We start from the raw sequence: 22,581 nt of genomic DNA on the forward strand, positions 1-22,581 counted from the left end.
CCAAGTGTCTCTGGTGATTAGCCCCAGTGATGCTTACAGCAGGCCGCCTCTCTGAGTGTCTCTGGTGATTAGCCCCAGTGATGCTTACAGCAGGCCTCCTCTCTAAGTGTCTCTGGTGATTAGCCCCAGTGATGCTTACAGCAGGCCTCCTCTCTAAATGTCTCTGGTGATTAGCCCCAGTGATGCTTACAGCAGGCCTCCTCTCCAAGTGTCTCTGGTGATTAGCCCCACTGTTGCTTACAGCAGGCCTCCTCTCCAAGTGTCTCTGGTGATTAGCCCCAGTGTTGCTTACAGCAGGCCTCCTCTCCAAGTGTCTCTGGTGATTAGCCCCAGTGTTGCTTACAGCAGGCCTCCTCCCTGAGTGTCTCTGGTGATTAGCCCCAGTGTTGCTTACAGCAGGCCGCCTCTCTGAGTGTCTTTGGTGATTAGCCCCAGTGATGCTTACAGCAGGCCTCCTCTCCAAGTGTCTCTGGTGATTAGCCCCAGTGTTGCTTACAGCAGGCCGCCTCTCTGAGTGTCTTTGGTGATTAGCCCCAGTGATGCTTACAGCAGGCCTACTCCCTGAGCGTCTCTGGTATTTAAGGTTATGGTCAACAATTAGATTTTCTTTCGTGTCTATTTTTCTTTCCAGTCTGACACCAAGACTACGTCTTATTGAGATCATGTTCTGTTGTCAGAACATGCAAGTACCTCCGGTCCAACCCATCTTCCACTACCTTTCTGCAAAACATTTTTTATTGAACCTTTATTTAACGAGGCAAGTCAGTTAAGAACAAATTCTTATTTACAATGACGACCTACCCCGGCCAAACCCTAACCCGCACAATGCTGGGCCAATTGTGTGCCACCCTATGGGACTCCCAATCACAGCCGGTTGTGATACAGCCTGGAATCAAACCAAGGTCTGTAGTGACGCTTCCAGCACTGAAATGCAGTGCCTTAGAATGCTACCCCACTCGGGAGATTAATATAGAACTTTTTTATGCTAATTTGACCTTATTCATTATGTTTGATGAGGGCTTTATTGAAATGAACTGGTTTGAAAACATGTGCATCCCCAAAGGTGTGTTTTTCCCTTCAAGTCTACTCAGGCACCTTAGAGAGCGAGGGAGGGAGAAAGGGTGCATCCCAAATGGCCTATATCCTCTATAGAGTGGACCCTATGGGCCCTGGTCAAAAGTAGTGGAGAAGACGCGTTACGCCAGGATTAACTGAGCTGTGTTGCTGTATTTAGAGAAACAGGAAAAACACAAACTGTCATTACTTGTGTCCCAACTCAACCCTATACTCAACCCTGTGTCCCAACTCAATGGTCCCCTATAAGGGGATGCATCCTCTCTGTCATTACTTTTGCTGGAGAACACACTGCATAGTGAATAGCATACATTCTCTGCAGATCTTCTCACACATACTGTATACATGTAGGGTACTTCTACCATACTGTATATGCTAATGACATGCTTCAAACTGGTTGATTAAGGAGATGGAAGAGGTATTGAGTTATTTTAGTCTGATGGACAATTAAATCTTGTCAAGGTGTTATGTCATGAGGTGTGTGTGTGTGTGTGTGTGTGTGTGTGCGTGCGTGTGTGTGTGTGTGTGTGTGTGTGTGTGTGTGTGTGTGTGTGTGTGTGTGTGTGTGTGTGTGTGTGTGTGTGTGTGTGTGTGTGTGTGTGTGTGTGTGTGTGTGTTGGTTTGATTTTGCTAGTCTGACTGAAGATAAATTATATTTTGGATGTTACCATAGGCTATTTGACATTTAAACTGCCAGAATTTGCAAAAAGATCAGACGCACTCAATATTTTAAAAGCAGAGCTGTTGTCCTTTAAATGTTGTGTCTTTAGAATTGGTTAAAAACATTTTTTTTAATAACATACCATACAAATCAGCTGTTTTCCTGAAATTGGATCTGTTTTTGTAGCTTGGTCAGGTTTTAGTCTTTTTTTGTTGCTTGGTCAGGTTTTAGTCTTTTTTTGTTGCTTGGTCAGGTTTTAGGAGTTGTTGACTGCCCTGTAAAGCTATAATACAGTAAGTCTGAGGGAGTTAGTGTCACGTTCTGACCTTTATTTCTTTTGTTGTGTCATTATTAAAGTATGGTCAGGGCGTGAGTTGGGGTGGGCAGTCTATGTTTGTTTTTCTATGATTTGGGTATTTCTATGTTTCGGCCTAGTTTGGTTCTCAATCAGAGGCAGGTGTCATTAGTTGTCTCTGATTGAGAATTATACTTAGGTAGCCTGGGTTTCACTGTGTGTTTGTGGGTGATTGTTCCTGTCTCTGCACTAGATAGGACTGTTTCACATGTCTTGTTTTTGTATTCAGTTGTTCATGTGTACATTTACGTATTAAAAGGAACCATGGACACTTACCACGCCGCATATTGGTCCTCTGATCCTTTTCGCCTCTCCTCTTCGGAAGAAGAGGAGGAAATCTCTTACAGTTAGAAACAACAACCCAATACAAGCTGTCACGTTCTGACCTTCGTTCCTTTGTTTTGTCTTTTGTTTTAGTATGGTGAGGGCGTGAGTTGGGTGTGTTGTCTATGTTAGTTTGTCTATGATTTTCTATTTCTGTGTTTGGCCTGGTATGGTTCTCAATCAGAGGCAGCTGTCAATCGTTGTCCCTGATTGAGAACCATATTTAGGTAGCCTGTTTTCCATTGTTTTTTTGTGGGTGGTTATTTTCAGTCTTTGTGTGTCTGCACCAGACAGAACTGTTTCGGTTGTTTCTTTGTTTTGTTTGTTAGTCAGTGTTCAGTTTTTTAATAAACTAAAATGGACACTTGCTGCGCATTGGTCCTCACCTTCTTCCCAAGACAGTTATTACACAAGCATGACTTTATACTGGGCAACCATAATGTCCTGCATTGTCCAAACACTATAATTTCTCTGACATGCTTACAAGTAATCCTATTTTTACCTCCTTAATGAGGTCTGATTGTGTTGACAGTGCTGAGCCAGAGTTGTGGTTCCAGCTGTTTTAGGGCCCCTGGGGTTATATTGATGAGTTGGAGTAGTAAGCAAACAGTGGGAAAATGTACCAGCAAAACTAAACCCACTATAAATTCTTCCCTGGAAAGTGGTTACAATTCAGACATTTATTGTGATTAGGAACCAGTGGTCACTGCAATTTGGTCATTTAGAATCAAGGGGACCAAAGGACAAGAACATGGATGTTTAATGTAGACACAGACCCACACGTCTTATGTACTCGACTGTACTGTGAGAGCATTTTAAACTGTGTGTTTATTCACTGTGCTCTAGAAAGAAAATTGCCTTTAGGGAGTGGTGGAGGTTATGTTATAACAATATCAAATGGCACCCTATTCCCTACATAGTGCACTACTTTTGACCAGAGCGCTGTGTAGGGAATAGGGTGCCATTTGATAATGCAAGCCCTGTGTGCCCTAAATTAACCAGAAAGCACTGGCTTTCCCAGTTCATTTCTACTTAGGAAATAACTATTTTCACTGTTGTTTTTATAATTAAATCCTAGATCTAAACTATACTTATAATTAAATCAAAATGTGGTTTAAGTTAACTTGAAGTTTATTTTGACTTTTGTCATCAAACCCTTTTCTGTGGACGCAGTTTGACAGGTACCGAATAAAAAATTAGGCTAAGATTATATTGTCCGTTGAAGTCTGGAAAATATCCTTCCAGACACAGTGAGAGAGACAGTGTGGGTCAGTCTGTTTAGAATAGGTTGTTCAACTCAGTGATTTGCCTGTTTTAACCTGTCTCCAGACCTGTTATTACTAAGAGGTCTCTGAAACAGTCAGAACACCATGTACTTTCAGAAGAGACTCTTCTAACTATTAACCCTCCTTAGGGTTGACAGCTGTAATAAGGGTTGTCTTGGTTACCAGTCTGTAGACATCAGTCTTCCAGTAGCTTCGGCCTGTAGCTACCTTCTGGTTTTCCTCAAGGATTCTAATCCATAGCTCAGACACACTGGTAGGATTGTCAAATATATGACAAGAGTACTTAGCACCTCTGAACAGAGTGTCGGCAGTCAATCTTGTTTGTGTTCACACAGCCAAGACCTTGAAGTCGTCAGCCTCTCAAGCATGTTAAAAAAACTCCAAACCAGAAGGTGGCAGGAGAGTTGCACTAACTCTAGAATAAGAGACAACCTATTGTGACCTCAGTCTAGCTTCTGGGGTAGATTAGACCAGGGTCTATCCTGAAGCAATTAGGATCAAATATTGTTGAGCAGAAAACACCATTCAAACAGAATTGCATTGTTAAAGAGGAGACCGAGAAAAGCTGCTAGTCTACGCCCCATAGCCATTCCTTCCCCCTGGTCTCTACGTCTAGGAAACCATGTATTTTAGTTTCCTAATGGCTAAAGATACCCCAGCTTAACTCAGAAATGCGGAACCAACAGGAGGCTCTGTGTGTGTGTGTGTGTGTGTGTGTGTGTGTGTGTGTGTGTGTGTGTGTGTGTGTGTGTGTGTGTGTGTGTGTGTGTGTGTGTGTGTGTGTGTGTGTGTGTGTGTGTGTGTGTGTGTGTGTGTGTGTGTGTGTGTGTGTGTGTGTGTGTGTGTGTGTGTGTGGCAGTGCTACTTGTATGATATCTAATCAATGGGACTGAGGGTTGTAGTGGTCTGGAGCTCAAAGCTCACGCTGGACTCCTGGCACACTGACCTTTAGGTGGACAACCAGAGAGACCAGAGAGATGTGAACACATTTCCTTACGGCTGGCCGTCTGTCTATCTGTAGAGTCAGGGAGGAGGGGACAGTGTCTACCCCCAATCAGAGAGACCCCTGCTGGGCTTGGTGTGGCCACTCTGCCCCCTTAATTAACCAGGGATAGGAATCAGAGGAGAGGAGAGGAAAGAGGAGAGAAGAAGGGAAGAGAGGAGAGGAGATGACTAATGGGTGGAATCTAAGGATGTCAACATCAGTGAACTTTTCTTGTGCTCTGATATAAACCTAACGCTCTTCTCTCTCCTTCACTGCCTTTCCAGCTAATTGCCTCTTCTCATTAAACTACTATAATTATCTTGGAGGCATGAATACGCTTCCTCTTATTCCTCCTGACCCAGCTAAACTATGACACACACACCTACACAAACACACACGTACACAAACACAGATCACAGTGGGAAACCGCAGGGATGAGAGACCCTTAATTGATTTGCATGTGTTTCCATGAGGCTGTGGCTGGTGTTGCTGTAAACACACGCACACGCACACACACACACACACACACACACACACACACACACACACACACACACACACACACACACACACACACACACACACAGGCATTATTTAAGTGCCTCCAGTGTGTCTGGGCTGTGCTCTGTAATCAGTTGAGGATTAGTGTGGTGGTGTCAGCCCCTCCCCCCCTCTACGTCATTAGGCCTTTATGAATCTGTGTGTGTGTGCGTGCGTGCGTGCGTGCGTGCGTGTGTGCGTGCGTGCGTGTGTGTGTGTGTTTGTTTGTTTGTGTGTGTGTGTGTGTTTGTTTGTGCATGCGTGCATGCGTGCTTGTGTGTGTGTGTGTGTGAGCGCGGCCACGCATCATTTCTATGTTTTCCTGATAATGCTTTTGTTTGAATAGCATCCATGATCTCTACAGGACAGAGATGCTTTGTCTTGGAAGATGATATTTATTATTATTATTACTATTATTATTCTGTACTGGTATATCTACTGTTTCTTCATATGCACAGCCCTACAGGTACTTTATACAGTCACACACACCCTAACCTGACAGCGCTGCTCAGTCTAAGTGATGATAGACTGAGGCAAATGTGAGCGGGCGCCACACACCTCAGGAAGGCAGTAATTTACCTTCATTACCCTTATAAAAATACTGCTCAAAGGAGACGGATTCCACACGCCTAATTACAAGGTGTTAATTACAACAATGTAATGACAGTCATTTACTAACCTGCAATCGGGCAAGTAATGCACTGCAGAGGGAATAGGGTGCCATTTGGGACCCTGGTTGACTGACATAATTTTTATTGATTACCAATGTGATTGACTACCAAAGTGATGTTTAAGGTCATAGCGAGTTTCAACATGAGTAGAGAGACTCAGGGCTCCACAGAGCCAGAGATGTGTCCTTTGACTGTGTTGAAGTGGTAACACAACACTTAAGTTGTTTCTCTGATCCACTTTTATCTTCCTGCCAGCGACCGACGCCCAGAGACAAGTTATGATGACACATAGTCCTATACACACACACATTAAGCTAATAGCAGAGAGGGAGGTACAGTAGTAGGACAGGGGCTCAAGCTCTAATATATCACTACAATCAGCTCCATATCAGCAGCACTGGACTTGTCTGCAAGTGAGATAGCACAGGGCTGACCCTGGCAAAAACACTCCCATGATTGAAATCGGGCGTGGTCTGTGGATCTGTCTCCGTCCTTACGTTCGTACGTACAAGCTGAAACGAGTCAACTTCGACTCCTCCTTATGGCAGCTTTCTGTCATTGTTTCTGGCGGGTTCATTACATAACAGCACAGGCTTTCAGCCCCCCATGGATGCTGTGCATCATTTTCGTGATGTCAGCCAACCTGCTGTCTATTTACTGCACTGAAAGAGTATTTTTTATTTTCACTTCTAAGGCAATGGGCTATTTTTCATCATTGATTCATGTCCTTCATTTGTTGAATGTAGCATATTATTTATTATATTAATTCTTAAAATATAAATAATATCATTAATTATGGGAAAATGGGGTTAGGCAGGCCTAATCTACATATTTGGAGGAATAGCCTTCATTGAGGGAATGAAGCATGAACTAGTTATTAGATATTTTCCCTCCACATCCTCCTTCTCACGCAGTTAACGGTAAATTAGCCGTTTTTACCCGGCCTAGTGTTTACGCGGAGTGGAGTGTGTCTCGAGGGTCTCTTTAACCTCAAGACCCCCCAGGACCACACCCAAATCCCCCAAACTCACAGGCCAATCACAAGTCTCCTTCCGCCTCTCCAATTTTTTCAGGGTTTTAATTGGTTGAAAGTCCCAGTACTTTAAACAAGCGTTCTCATGAGTTTAGAGTAGACACAGACTTCAGAGCTTGATAAATTGTTGTTGACTCCGCGGAAAACAGTTGAGATGCGCATGTTGTTGTTTACTTGAAGCATGGATTCTCCAGTAGATTCGAAAGATGGCTTTTCAACCTATGAGGACACTCATCCACGGAGGCAGTTGAAGGAGCGCAAAACACCTTTATCACCTTTACCTTTCAGTGTGGAAGCGATCATGTTGGACAGGACTCATAGCGAAGGAGGGAGACGCGGCAGCGGTACGATAATCTCTCCCCTGGGGAATTACTCTATATCGGTGTCCAGACAGCCGTCTCGTCCAGAATACTTTATTCACAATTTTGCCCCGTCTTCTTCGCCAGTTAAATCAGAGACGTCGGAACCAGGGGACTGTGCGTCATGGATATCACCGCGGTGCAGGTTGTCTCCAGCGCTCAGTAAGTGCTCAACCTTATACTGTAGAAGAGTTATTGAATAGCCTACGGCCTGGTATATTTTTGTCCCATGCTGATCTATTGGGAAGTATCCGTTATTTATGTTTTCTACTCTATTTTAAAGTTGTAGCCTATGTGGAAATAAGATCACTTTGAAATAGAATTGGAAAAGTCTTAGTGTGCAGTAGTTTTATACCATTTCATCTACAGATCAATATCATTCAATATACTGCATATCATCAGGGGAGAAGGCATAATTCATGTATTTGTGTATGTACAGTAAGTATACAGAACATTAGGAACACATTCCTAATATTGAGTTGCACCCCCTTGTTTTGCCCCACTCAGAACAGCCACAATTCGTCAGGCCATGGACTCTACAAGGTATAGAAGCGTTCCACAGGGATGCTGGCCCATGTTGACAGCAATGCTTTTGTGTTGGCTGGATGTCATTTGGGTGGTGGACCATTCTTGATCACACAGGAAAATGTTGAGCATGAAAAACTAGCAGCATTGCAGTTCTTGGCACAAGCCAGTGCACCTGGCACCTACTACCACACCCTGTTCAATGACACTTACATATTTTGTCTTTCCCTTTCACCCTCTGAATATCACACATACCCAACCATGTCCCAATTGTCTCCAGGCTTAAACATCCTTCTTTAAACATGTCTCCTCCCCTTCATCTACACTGATTTGAAGTGGATTTAACAAGTGACATCAATAAGTGATCATAGCTTTCAGCTCGTCAGTCTATGTCATGGAAAGAGCAGGTGTTCTTAATGTTTGTACACTCAGTGTATTTTGATTAATGTTCTCTTTTTGTATATTAATGACATGTTCAGGCTATTGGGTGTTGACAAATACCACAAACACTCATTACGCCTTTACTGAGACATCCCTCTCTCCCTCCCTCTTTCCCTCCCTCCCTCCCTCTTTCCCTCCCCCCCTCACTCCCCCCCTCCCTCCCTCCCCCCTCCCTCCCCCCCCCTCCCTCCCCCCCCCCTCCCTCCCTCCCCCCCTCACTCCCCCCCCTCCCTCCCCCCTCACTCCCCCTCACTCCCCCCCCTCCCTCCCTCCCCCCCTCCCCCCCTCCCCCTCCCTCCCTCCCCCCCTCCCCCCTCCCTCCCTCCCCCCCCCCTCCCTCCCTCCCTCCCCCCTCACTCCCCCCTCCCTCCCTCCCTCCCCCCCCTCACTCCCCCCCCTCACTCCCCCCCCTCCCCCCCCCCCCCCCCCCCCTCCCTCCCTCCCCCCCCCCCCCCCCTCCCCCCCCCCCCCCCCCCCCCCCCCCCCCCCCCCCCCCCCCCCCCCTCCCTCCCTCCCCCCCCCCACCCCCCTCCCTCCCTCCCTCCCCCCCCCCCCCCCCCCCTCCCTCCCTCCCTCCCCCCTCCTCCCCCCCTCCCTCCCTCCCTCCCCCCTCCTCCCCCCCCTCCCTCCCTCCCCCCTCACTCCCCCCCCCCTCCCTCCCCCCCCCCCCCCCTCCCTCCCTCCCTCCCCCCCCCTCCCTCCCTCCCTCCCCCCCCTCACCCCCCCCCCCCCCTCCCTCCAGACCAGGTCAATCCCTCCTTGAGGAAACACAAGACCAACAGGAAGCCCCGGACCCCATTCACCACCTCCCAGCTCCTGTCCCTGGAGAGGAAGTTCCATCATAAACAGTACCTGTCCATCGCTGAGCGGGCTGAGTTCTCCTCCTCCCTGTCCCTCTCAGAGACCCAGGTCAAGATCTGGTTCCAGAACCGACGGGCTAAAGCCAAGAGACTGCAGGAGGCAGATGTGGAAAAACTCAAGATTTCCGCTGCAGGTGTTGGATCCAAGCCGGGGTTCTATCCCCCGGGGTTCTCCTCGCTGCCGTTCCCCCTTTGTGTCAGTCTGGAGGGTCTGGGTGGGGGGGTCTCAGGGGTGTGCGGAGGACAGGGGTACCCCTTCAGACGTACCACTCTGTTAACAACAGTACCACATCTGGGGGTGTACACCTCACCTGTAGGGTACGGACTCCTCCACCTGTCTTGAGATGTGTGTGTGCGTGCGTGCGTGCGACGAACCTTACAACAAGATATTAAATCGTACCCTAACTCTCAGGGGTGCTTTGAATATAGTGTGCTGGACTTACTTTGATATATTCAAGAGGAAGTGTACATTGTTATATGGTATCTTGTGTTCCCTGGTTTGTTACGGAAGTGACTAGCGCATCAGAACACCCATAGTACAAGGATCATTGCAGGGTAATTGTTCATTTATTATATAGCCCTGACCTCCTGACCTGTGCTGTATTTGCCAAAGCTAGTTGGATCGTTCCCGAAGGATATTGATCTGGTTCTCCCGTTTGTCTGATCACTCCGTAAATGCCAGATTATCTCTATAACAGTATTATTGATGTCTCTGTTCCTGTCTTTGGGAAAGGTTATTTTTATTCTTTCATATTTGTGATATACATATAGGACAACATTTATTGAATAAATGTAATATAAGTAAGCAGTAAGAGTCAAAGGGGTGTGCTATATGGCCAATATTCCTTGGTTTAGGGTCATTCTTAAGCACGATGCAACACAGAGTGCCTGGACACAGCCCTTAGTTGTGGTATATTGGCCATATATCACAAATCCCTGAGGTTCCTTATTGCTTTTATAAACTGGTTACCAATGTAATTAGTTAAAATAAATGTAAAAAGCAGTAAAAATAAATATTTTGTCATACACATGGTTTAATGTCTGATATACCACGGCTGTCAGCCAATCAGGATTCAGGGCTCGAACCACCCAGTTTACAATATATATTTTATGAAGTGTATCTACAAGTGTAAATAGTTTGTGGTCTGATGTTGAATATAAATATTGTTATTTGCTGAGTATCTAGTCTTTTTATTTGTTGTCACCTTATCTTCTTATAGTTACAGTATGTATTTTAGTCATGATTATGCTTCTACGTCTGGTAAATACAAAGAATGAATTGCTTAAATTCGACAGAATTTCATATGCAAGTGGATTGTTTAATCATGTATCGATGTGATTGTTTGATCCGACCTTTAACTTTGTACATGGAGCTTTAAAACGTGTAGTATAGGCTAATTCACCTTGGATTCTGAGTCCGGACACAGTGGACGGATAAGAAAAACATTTTAATACCACGTGTAGACAAAGTCTGAAAATGTGGGCACAATCAGAATATGGACGAGATCAGAACAAAGGACGCATGTCAGGGCCAGGTGTAAATTAGGCTTAAGCTTTAGTGGGGGAGGTAGATTTAACCAGCTAGGTTAGCTAATAGCTATATATATTAAACCAGTTAGGTGAACTAATAGCTATATATATTAAACCAGTTAGGTGAACTAATAGCTATATATATGTTAAACTATAATATTATATTATACTGTAATAATGTTTGGGAACTTTGAAGTCGCCCCCCCCCACCCCCTCAGGCTGACCGTTTTAGAAGAAATGAGCCATGTCATTACACGAGGAACCATAACACATTAGACCAATCATCTGGTATTTAACCCCTAATCCCTTTAATGTCCTTAAACTGAAGAATGTGTAGCTAAATGCTCAGGGTCTTACTGAACCGCCCTGGGTTGTGTTCGTAAATGCAAACCGTAGAGAAATGCTTTGCAACAGAAAACAAACCTTTCTTATTGGAAAAGTTCAGGTAGTCCCTCCCTGTTTCAGTCTGTTGACTTCCATTTGTTGCCAAGTGAATACGACCCAGGTTATTGCTAAAGCAGTATGAATATCTTCGGAAGCCTGTTGCCAGATCTGCATGTGCCTTAACTGCAGTCTGACTAGAGGTAAAAACAGATCTGGGGTCAGGTTGTGTGTTTGAGTCTGTGTGTGTGTGGGGTCAACTGGGTGGCAAGGTAAAGTGGTGCTTTTATCCTGGGACTCATATTTTCATCGCCCAATTGACTTTAAACACATAATTATATTCACAAGAAAATTGCACATTTTCTGCAAATAACACTTCTCACATTGACTTGATTGTTGGCATGTGTTCCATATCTCCTCGCAGCACAGAGACTCAGCTCTATGCATTGAGTTTGACTGTGTCCATCCACAAACTGTAGACCTTTCATTAACTCTCTCTCTCGCTCTTCCTGAACTCTGTAACTGTGCTAAATGCCGAGCTCTATTTCAATCAAGCCCATTTCTAGTTGCGCTTATCCTATGATTCTGAGTCCAATGCTGTGTGAAATGATGTGTGTGTTTAGTGATAAGGAGTTGAGGGATATTATATGAGTGGGTTGATTCTCATTTCCTTACTTAGCAGTCTACTGGCACACACACACACACACATTCTCATTCCCACTGTATGGTACACTGAGTAACTGATAGAACTGGAATATATAGTGAAACTATGTTTTGTTTGAAAATAATTTGCCTTATTCGACAAGACGTGAGAACGTACATTTCTGTCTACATTTGGTGTCCTGCAGTATTACCAACATCCACTAGATGTAGAAATGTCCCCTTTTTGAAGTTGGTTCAGCACAGTAAGTCCCCAACTAGGCTCTCTCTGTATGTCTTCCTGTACAAGCTCATCTCCCTTGTCAGTTATCTTTGAAATGAAATTGAAGACCTCATTTTAGTGTGTGTGTGTGTGTGTGTGTGTGTGTGTGTGTGTGTGTGTGTGTATATATGTGTGTGTATATTTATGTGTATATATATGTATATGCATATATATGTATATGTGTGTGTGTGTGCGTCATCAGAAAGATGCCAGGGGCAATGGACCATGTGATTCAGCTCAGCTAGCACAGTCACAGCTGACTGACATAGTCTGACATGTCACACACATACACAGTCTCTGTCCTGTGCTACCACAACCCAGTAGACCATGCCCAGACAGATCCCCTCGATAGATGAGACCAACAGCCTCTGGATATAGGGGTATGTACATAGGGTATAGAGGCGTGTACATAGGGTATAGGGGTGTATACATAGGGTATAGGGGTGTATACAAAGGCTATAGGGGTGTATACAAAGGCTATAGGGGTGTATGCGTAGGGGATAGGGGTGTATACATTGGATATAGGGGCGTGTATGTAGGGTACAGGGGCGTGTACGTAGAGTATCGGGGTGTTTCCGTACGGTATAGGGCGTGTACGTAGGGTACAGGGGCGTGTGTACATGGGGTATAGGGGCATGTACATAGGGTATAGGGTGTCATTTGGGACACATCCTCTGCTTTCTAGTCATGCTGGAGAATACAGACCTGGTTTTCTGCTTCAAAATCCTCTGACTGACATCAAATCGGTTTCAAAATCCTCAAATGGAGAGTAGGACCAGGGACCTCATAAAGCAGTGCGGAGGATTCCCATATGTACAAAAATATTCTGATTTATAACACAGTGCGCACGCACGTCTCACGACGGTTTCTCTTTATAAATCACAATCAACTCGAAATTTGGTGCACGTGAGCGAACGTCTTGTCGCACCATTTTAACGCCCATAAATAGGCAGTGAAACGCCCTCAATTAATATTTATCCATACTGGCCTGCATATTTTGAGGTTTCTGTGTTTTATATTATAGCCATTACCATATATATGATTGAATATTATCTGCTGTTGGCTTGTGTGGATGTATGTATGTGTTATGCAACATAGCTGACTTGAAACATTGTTAACAGTCTCAGGGCCATGGGCCTTTCTCATGATGGAAAAACACAGAGTAGCATGAAGACAGGAACTGTTCAATGAGTTGGGGGGAGGCGCATTCAGAGCGGGGTGTCTTGTTAGATAACAGGAGCCATGTGCGAGATAACGGTATTGAGCATGAGCGCATGGATGTTCTTCATAGCAACAGTTACAGTGCCTTGCGAAAGTATTCGGACCCCTTGAACTTTGCGACATTTTTCCACATTTCAGGTTTCAAACATAAAGATATAAAATTTATATCATGAAGTGGAACGACATTTATTGGATATTTCAAACTTTTTTAACAAATCAAAAATGGAAAAATTGGGCATGCAAAATTATTCAGCCCCTTTACTTTCAGTGCAGCAAACTCTTTCCAGAAGTTCAGTGAGGATCTCTGAATGATCCAATGTTGACCTAAATGACTAATGATGAAAAATACAATCCACCTGTGTGTAATCAAGTCTCCGTATAAATGCAGCTGCACTGTGATAGTCTCAGAGGTCCGTTAAAAGCGCAGAGAGCATCATGAAGAACAAGGAACACACCAGGCAGGTCCGAGATACTGTTGTGAAGAAGTTTAAAGCCGGATTTGGATACAAAAAGATTTCCCAAGCTATAAACATCCCAAGGAGCACTGTGCAAGCGATAATATTGAAATGGAAGGAGTTTCAGTCCACTGCAAATCTACCAAGACCTGGCCGTCCCTCTAAACTTTCAGCTCATACAAGGAGAAGACTGATCAGAGATGCAGCCAAGAGGCCCATGATCACTCTGGATGAACTGCAGAGATCTACAGCTGAGGTGGGAGACTCTGTCCATAGGACAACAATCAGTCGTATATTGCACAAATCTGGCCTTTATGGAAGAGTGGCAAGAAGAAAGCCATTTCTTAAAGATATCCATAAAAAGTGTTGTTTAAAGTTTGCCACAAGCCACCTGGGAGACACACCAAACATGTGGAAGAAGGTGCTCTGGTCAGATTAAACTTTTTGGCAACAATGCAAAACGTAATGTTTGGCGTAAAAGCAACACAGCTCATCACCCTGACCACACCATCCCCACTGTCAAACATGGTGGTGGCAGCATCATGGTTTGGGCCTGCTTTTCTTCAGCAGGGACAGGGAAGATGGTTAAAATTGATGGGAAGATGGATGGAGCCAAATACAGGACCATTCTGGAAGAAAACCTGATGGAGTCTTCAAAAGACCTGAGAGTGGGACGGAGATTTGTCTTCCAACAAGACAATGATCCTAAACATAAAGCAAAATCTACAATGGAATGGTTCAAAAATAAACATATCCTGGTGTTAGAATGGCCAAGTCAAAGTCCAGACCTGAATCCAATCAAGAATCTGTGGAAAGAACTGAAAACTGCTGTTCACAAATGCTCTCCATCCATCCTCACTGAGCTTGAGCTGTTTTGCAAGGAGGAATGGGAAAAAATTTCAGTCTCTCGATGTGCAAAACTGATAGAGACATACCCCGAGCGACTTACAGCTGTAATCGCAGCAAAAGGTGGCGATACAAAGTATTAACTTAAGGGGGCTGAATAATTTTGCACGCCCAATTTTTCAGTTTCTGATTTGCTAAAAAAGTTTGAAATATCCAATAAATGTCGTTCCACTTCATGATTGTGTCCCACTTGTTGTTGATTCTTCACAAAAAAAATACAGTTTTATATCTTTATGTTTGAAGCCTGAAATGTGGCAAAAGGTCGCAAAGTTCAAGGGGGCCGAATACTTTCGCAAGGCACTGTACATCTATCAACAGAAGCGCCAAGAGGCGGGGACCCGCCTGAGCGCCTGCAATAGGCTGAGCAAGTTTAAACCACGCCCAGTCCCTACTCTGACAGGCCGGCTCAGAAGCCGGAACTACTACTGTCATCAGGGTATATTATAATATCTTTGTCAGGAACAAGTCAGTTCTCTGTTTTGCCCTGCAAGGTGGGACAGAGAGCCCGTATATACGAAAATTGCATTTACCACTTATTGCTTCGCTAATGAAAAAAATACATAGTATACAATCGGCGACTCATTGTCATATTTATCCTGATACCAGATTCGAATTGACGCAATACTAACAATATCCCGCCAGAAAGGCTAAAGAAATTTCACCCAGTGTGAGATGGAAGTTGTTGGAGCAAGAAAACATTTGTTTGGTGGACACAGTGTGGGCATTACAAATACCTAAAAGGCGAGTGGCAGCATGTGCGGACGCTGTGAATGCTGCTGTCTCAGAAGGTCGGACCCTCAGAAATAAGAACGACCTGGCCCGACATAAGTGCAGGCTAAAAGGCGCATAGGCTTACAAAGACCAAGTGTTTGTGCCACGGGCGGGGGAAAAGGGGGCACCGGAGTTCAACCCTCTTGATGAGCGACTTATCGTTATAAGGGATTCCCTCCAGTGTGGAGTAGTGACGTGGACACGGACATGCAATACGCACCAGATATTCCAGGTATGTAATTAGTATTCCCTCGTTTGAAAATAGTAAACCCAATGCATTCAAGTTGTTTAAGCATTTACAAACAATTGACATTGTCTATTGTTTTTAGTCGCTGAGTTTTCCAGCGGGGTCGGTGGTGCTGCAGTTGCGCAGGCGCTGAGTGCGCCCAGCCCCGGCGTCTCCACTGCACCTCATGCATCACAACCCTCCAGCGGCCATGTCCTCACAGATGCAGTCCTGCAAACGCAAAGAGACACCATCGACGCTATTAACGAGGTTGCCAAGGAGTTGAAGTGGTACTGGCACGGCTTGGTTTCTGCGGGTGTTTCTCTATAATGCTGGGCCCACTACAGCACAGAGATCCAAGAGAACAACTCTTGGTAATTGGAACCGGCTCATAAGCCACTCATCATCGCCCAGTAAATCTAGCTGGTCTCTGAAAAGTCTCGCTCTCCGAATTCTCCCATTTGTCAAGTCTTCCAACAGAGCCAAAGCAACCATTGCGCGTCATTACGTATTATAATTTCATGCCTTTTTATACCCACACGTTTGATTGTAAAAGCTACCCAATTGCGTAACACCTTCAGGTGTGGTAATTACCCTGATTGTAACTAACAGTGGCAGGGCCATTATCACATTGACAGTTCTGCGCAACGAACATGTGATAACAATATATGAAACTGTGCGCTCGTATCTGCCCGACTGAGGCATCGAAAACTGCATCAGTTTAAACGTCATTTGTCGTACTGTTCACCTTATTATTTATGAGAATACATTTCATAACATGCAAGTATTGTTTAATAATTACAGATCCAAATAAATATGATTCCCGATTAAACTGTACAACATATTTGAGGGGTTCTTTTGCAAAAACCGATATCTACGTTTGTTTTAACCTACATTTTTGTGTTATTTTTGTGTGCACTCCAGGTAACTATTCATCTCTAATACGTGAGGTAATATTTCGATTTATTTTACACAATGGTATCAATTTCAAAGCGTTTCTCGAAATTCATCCTTCCATCGGAGTCGCAGTTTCTCATTTCGCAAGGTCATGTGCGTACGTATGGGTCAAAGTGTCCGTGGAGGACCGCACATTCTACCGTCAAGTTAGTTTTTTTTTTATAATTCTAAATTCCAAAGTTTGTTTAGAAAGTGGTGTAAGCCTTTTGTGCCTATGCAACGTTTATAAATGAGGCCCCAGACCACATTATGTACTAAAAAGACATACGCACATCCAGTTAATGACGGACATACTCAGCAGGCGAAAGAAAGGCCCAAAATCCACTTAAGGAGAGTAGGGCCGGAATACATAGATGCCAAGTATAGAGCATCACACAAATCCCACGATTGGACAGTATATAGGGTATGAAGACATAAATATCCAACACGCTTAACTGTGATGTGGTGAGGGAGAACCCAGGAGCAGAGAAGAGAACCAGATTAGGACATATTTAAATACTAAATACATAGTATGTGACTTTTTATACTTGTTCACATTTATGATATAATCTGTTAGTCTTCAACTCGTTGTCATGGTTCCCCCTGTCACCAGAGGACAGCAAAGACTGCCCTAGGGAGTATAAGGACACAGGTGTTTTCAGTTACTAATCATGATTTCCCTTTTAGAGTGTTGTCTTTTCTGTTATCCTTCGCAGAAGCTTGATTTGTTTGCTGTGTGAGTTCGAGTCTGAGTGAATTCGAGTCTGTGGTTGTTGTCACAGTTTTAGTACCATTCTGTGTAACATTTTCCAGTAATGGAAACCCACAGACTTTATGATAATCCCAGTTTTATTTTACCACATATCTGAACAATGAACTGCAGTCGATGCCTCTTGTTTCTTTCTAGAATGTGCAAGACAGGGTTGTCAATCACCAGTCGATTGAGGGAATAGCATGAATGAATGTAATTTACTGTCTTTGTATTTTACAATGCAATATAGAGACTGTGTTGCACATTCACTAGCCTGGTGGAACCAGTCTGATCATTGCATTCACCACAACAAAGCACCTGAACTGGCTCTTCTAGCTGTGAAAATTCCCCAGTCTGAATTAATCCCTACCCTCCTAATCTGTGTGATTGATGTGCGGCTCCGTGTGAAATCAGGAGCCAAGCAGAGAGATTCCATTGAATACAAGAAGAAATAGCACATATTTTAAGATCAATCTACACAAGGGAGCTCAGTATAGCTGCATGATGAAATGGGACATAAAAGGAAATGGATGAGAAGAGGCAGAGGCATAATCCCCAAATGGGGCACAGGGGCACGTGCCCCTTCAGATTTGTCCTGCTTCAAAAATATATATTTGTTGTTTCTGTATAATACTACTAGCCACCTATAGTAATTGTATAAGGCTGGTTTTAGCTAGCCCAGATAGGTTTCTGATCTCCCAACCTCATAACTAGATACAAAGAAGCCATTTCAGGCTAACAAACAAGTTAGTATCTAGCTTGTCTAACAATCTTAGCTGACATGCCTGTTGGCAAGGTTGATAGACTATACAAAAGCAAGCAATAACTAAATGTACTGAATAAAACTCACATTCCTTTATGTTCTTTTACCCAGATTTTATCAGAGATGCAGAGAAGCATTTTTAATTTCGTAAAAAAATAACCACCTGTCAGGAGGATACAAACAGCTCATGAGGTATGCTTAGATATGCAGATGAATATACAGTACCAGTCAAATGTTTGGACAAACCTACTCATTCAAGGGTTTTTCTTTATTTTTTTTTACTATTTTCTACATTGTAGAATAATAGTGAAGACATCAAAACTATGAAATAACACATGGAATCATGTAATAACCCAAAAAGTTGTTAAACAAATCAGTGTTATATTAGAGGTTCTTCAAAGCCACCCTTTGCCTTGTTGACAGCTTTGCACACTCTTGGCATGCTCTCAACCAGCTTCACGAGGTTGTCACCTGGATTGTATTTCAATTAACAGGTGTGTCTTGTTAAAAGTTTATTTGTGGATTTTTCTTCCTTAATGCATTTGAGCCAATCAGTTTTGTTGAGACAAGGTAGGGGTGGTATACAGAAGATCGCCCTATTTGGTTAAAGACCAAGTCCATATTATAGCAAGAACAGCTCAAATAAGAGAAATGACAGTCCATTACTTTAAGACATGAAGGTCAGTCAATCTAGAACATTTCAAGAACTTTAAGTGTTTCTTCAAGTGCAGTTGCAAAAACCAAGCGCTATGATGAAACTGTCTCTCATGAGGACTGCCACAGGAAAGGAAGACCCAGAGTGACCTCTGCTGCAAAGGATGAGTTCATTACAGTTAACTGCAGCTCAGATTGCAACACAAATAACTACTTCACAGAGTTCAAGTAACAGACACATCTCAACATCAACTGTTCAGAGGAGACTGCGTGAATCAGGCCTTCATGGTCGAATTGCTGCAAAGAAATCACTACTAAAGGACACCAATAAGAAGAAGATACTTGCTTGGGCCAAGAAACACGAGCAATGGACATTAGACCAGTGGAAATCTGTCCTTTGGTTTGATGAGTCCAAATTTGAGATTTGGGGTTCCAACTGCCATGGCTTTGTGAGATGCAGAGTAGGTGAACGGATGATCTCCGCATGTGTGGTTCCCACCGTGAAGCATGGAGGAGGAGGTGTGATGGTGTGGGGGTGCTTTGCTGGTGACACTTATAGTGATTTATTTAGAATTCATGGCACACTTAACCAGCATGGCTACCACAGCATTCTGCAGTGATATACCATCCCATCTGGTTTGCGCTTAGTGGGACTATCGTTTGTTTTTCAACAGGAACAAAAACATCTTCAGGCTGTGTAGGGGCTATTTGATCAAGAATGAGAGTGATGGAGTGCTGTATCAGATGACCTGGCCTCCACAATCACCTGACCTCAACCCAATTGAAATGGTTTGGGATGAGTTGGACTGTAAAGTGAAGGAAAAGCAGCCAATAAGTGCTCAGCATATGTGGGAACTCCTTCAATACTGTTGGAAAAGCAATCTTCATGAAGGTGGCAACTTTGAAGAATCTAAAACCTCAAATATATTTTGATTTGTAAAATTTAGGGGGGTTACTACATGATTCCATATGTGTTATTTAATAGTTTTTATGTCTTCACTATTATTCTACGATGTAGAAAATAGTAAAAAATAAAGACAAACCCTTAAAGGAGTAGGTGTGTCAACTTTTGACTGGTACTGTACATATTATTATTATTATAATTAAGTATAATGATTATGGCTCAAGATAGCATTAAAAAAACTGTTTCAGGTATTTGAAAAATAACACATTTTTCCAACTTAAAACTTTTTTGGCTAGGGGGCAGTATTCAGAAGTTTGGATGAATGAGGTGCCCAAAGTAAACTGCCTTTTATTCAGACCCAGAAGCTAGGATATGTAGTATTGGATAGAAAACACTCTAAAGTTTCCAAAACCGTTAAAATAATGTCTGTGAGTATAATAGAACTGATACCAGGCGAAAACCCGAGGAGAATCCATCCAGAATTTTTCTTTTGGAGGTGACACCATTTAAAATGCCTTTCTATGGGGAAATCAATAGAATACCTCACAGATTGCAATTCCTAGGGCTTCCAGTAGATGTCAACAGTCTCTAGAAAGAGTTTCAGGCTTGTTTTTGGAAAAATACTAGAATTTGTAGTTTTTCTAAGTGGGTCCCATTTTGGCTGTAGTGTTATCACGCAAGTGGATGAGAGCGCACACTTCGTTATTTATCTCCGGTAATGAACATACTATTCTCCATCTTAAATGTTATTGTTTATTTACATATTAGGGTACCCAAGGATTGATTAGAAACGTTGTTTGACTTGTTTGGATGAAGTTTATTGGTAACATTTGGAATTTATTTTGTATGCATTTTGAACGAGGGAAACTGGTGGATTATTGAATGAAGCGTGTCAACTAAACTGACTTTTTGGGACATAAAGAAGGATTTTTTTTGAACAAAATGACCAATTGTGATGTAGCTGGGACCCTTTGGATTGCAAACTGAAGATCTTCAAAGGTAAGTGATTTAATTTATCGCTATTTCTGACTTTCGTGATGCCTCTGCTTGGTAGGAAAATGTTTTTAATGCTTTTGTACGCGGGCGCTGTCCTCAGATAATCACATGGTATGCTTTCGCCGTAAAGCCTTTTTGAAATCTGACAAAGTGGATTAACCAGAAGTTAAGCTTTTAAGCAATGTATAACTGATCATCCCTAAAGCCAACACCTCATTTGTCCGCCTTTCATTCCAGTTCTCTGCTGCCTGTGACTGGAACGAATTGCAGAAATCGCTGAAGTTGGAGACTTTTATCTCCCTCACCAACTTCAAACATCTGCTATCTGAGCAGCTAACCGATCGCTGCAGCTGTACATAGTCTTATCGGTAAATAGCCCACCCAATTTTACCTACCTCATCCCCATACTGTTTTGATTTATTTACTTTTCTGCTCTTTTGCACACCAATATCTCTACCTGTACATGACCATCTGATCATTTATCACTCCAGTGTTAATCTGCAAAATTGTAATTATTTGCCTACCTCCTCATGCCTTTTGCACACAATGTATATAGACTCTTTTTTTTCTACTGTGTTATTGACTTGTTTATTGTTTACTCCATGTGTAACTCTGTGTTGTCTGTTCACACTGCTATGCTTTATCTTGGCCAGGTTGCAGAGTTGCAAATGAGAACTTGTTCTCAACTAGGCTACCTGGTTAAATAAAGTTAAAATAAAAAATAAATAAATAACACTTGTATTTTCATGAATGTTTAATATTAAAAATGTTGTATTTTGAATTTCGCGCTCTGCAATATCACCGGATGTTGTCGAGGCCGGGCGCTAGTAGTACGCCTTTCCCAATTAAGGACAGGGGGAATAGCCCACCTCCAGACCACCCCCTACGTAGAGGTATTCGACCCATACCCCATATACTTCAATAGAAGCTAGCCAGAAGCTAGCCAGAAGCCAGAAGAGTTAATTCAGTTATGTTGTGTGACCTGTGAGTGTGTTAGTGAGTTGGAATAAACTTTGAAACTCCCTTAATTCTAGGTCGGGAAGCTACCTCCACTCATCACTGTCAAAAGTGCCCTGAAACACTTCAGCGAGCAGGCCTTTCTAATCGACCTGGCCCAGGTATCCTGGAAGGATATTGACCTCATCCCGTCAGTAGAGGATGCCTGGTTATTTAAAAAAAAATGCCTTCCTCACCATCTTAAATAAGCATGCCCCATTCAAGAAATTTAGAACCAGAAAGAGATATAGCCCTTGGCTCTCTCCAAACCTGACTGCCCTTAACCAACACAAAAACATCCTATGGCGTTCTGCATTAGCATCGAACAGCCCCCATGATATGCAACTTTTCAGGGAAGTCAGAAACCAATATACACAGACAGAAAAGCCAAGGCTAGCTTTTTCAAGCAGAAATTTGCTTCCTGCAACACAAACTCAAAATAGTTCTGGGACACTGTAAAGTCCATGGAGAATAAGAACACCTCCACCCAGCTTCCCACTGCACTGAGGATAGGAAACTCTGTCACCACCTATAAAGGCACTATAAATGATAATTTCAATAAGCAGTTTTCCACGGCTGGCCATGCTTTTCACCTGGCTACCCCTACTCCGGTCAACTGCACTGTACCCCCCACAGCAACTCGCCCAAGCCTTCCCCATTTCTCCTTCTCCCAAATCCAGTCATCTGATATTCTGAAAGAGTGGCAAAATCTGGACCCCTACAAATCAGCCGGGCTAGACAATCTGGACCCTTTCTTTCTAAAATGATCTGCCGAAATGGTTGCAACCCCTATTACTAGCCTGTTCAACCTGTCTTTCATGTCGTCTGAGATTCCCAAAGATTGGAAAGCAGCTGCGGTCATCCCCCTCTTCAAAGGGGGGGGACACTCTTGACCCAAACTTCTACAGACCTATATCTATCCTACCCTGCCTTTCTAAGGTCTTCGAAAGCCTAGTCAACAAACAGATTACCGACCATTTCGAATCCCACCGCACCTTCTCCGCTATGCAGTCTGGTTTCAGAGCTGGTCATGGGTACACCTCAGCCACGCTCAA

The 22,581-nt window shown here is 43.5% G+C and overlaps 1 protein-coding gene across 2 annotated transcripts; it reads left to right on the forward strand.

Moving 5' to 3' along the window:
* The first annotated feature begins 7,024 nt into the window (after positions 1-7,024).
* LOC135527130 (homeobox protein MSX-2-like) lies at positions 7,025-10,285 on the forward strand. Of its 2 annotated transcripts, XM_064955776.1 has the most exons (3): positions 7,025-7,273; positions 7,376-7,450; positions 8,997-10,285. In XM_064955776.1, exons 1-3 carry the CDS (start codon positions 7,111-7,113, stop codon positions 9,455-9,457), a joined length of 699 nt encoding a protein of 232 aa, XP_064811848.1. In that variant the 5' UTR covers positions 7,025-7,110; the 3' UTR covers positions 9,458-10,285. The 2 variants fall into 2 exon arrangements, with proteins under 2 accessions (XP_064811848.1, XP_064811847.1); XM_064955775.1 differs by having other exon boundaries at positions 7,025-7,450.
* The last annotated feature ends 12,296 nt before the right edge of the window (positions 10,286-22,581 follow it).

The sequence above is a fragment of the Oncorhynchus masou genome, chromosome 32, assembly GCF_036934945.1.
Source record: "Oncorhynchus masou masou isolate Uvic2021 chromosome 32, UVic_Omas_1.1, whole genome shotgun sequence".
NCBI classification, from domain to species: Eukaryota; Metazoa; Chordata; class Actinopteri; order Salmoniformes; family Salmonidae; genus Oncorhynchus; species Oncorhynchus masou.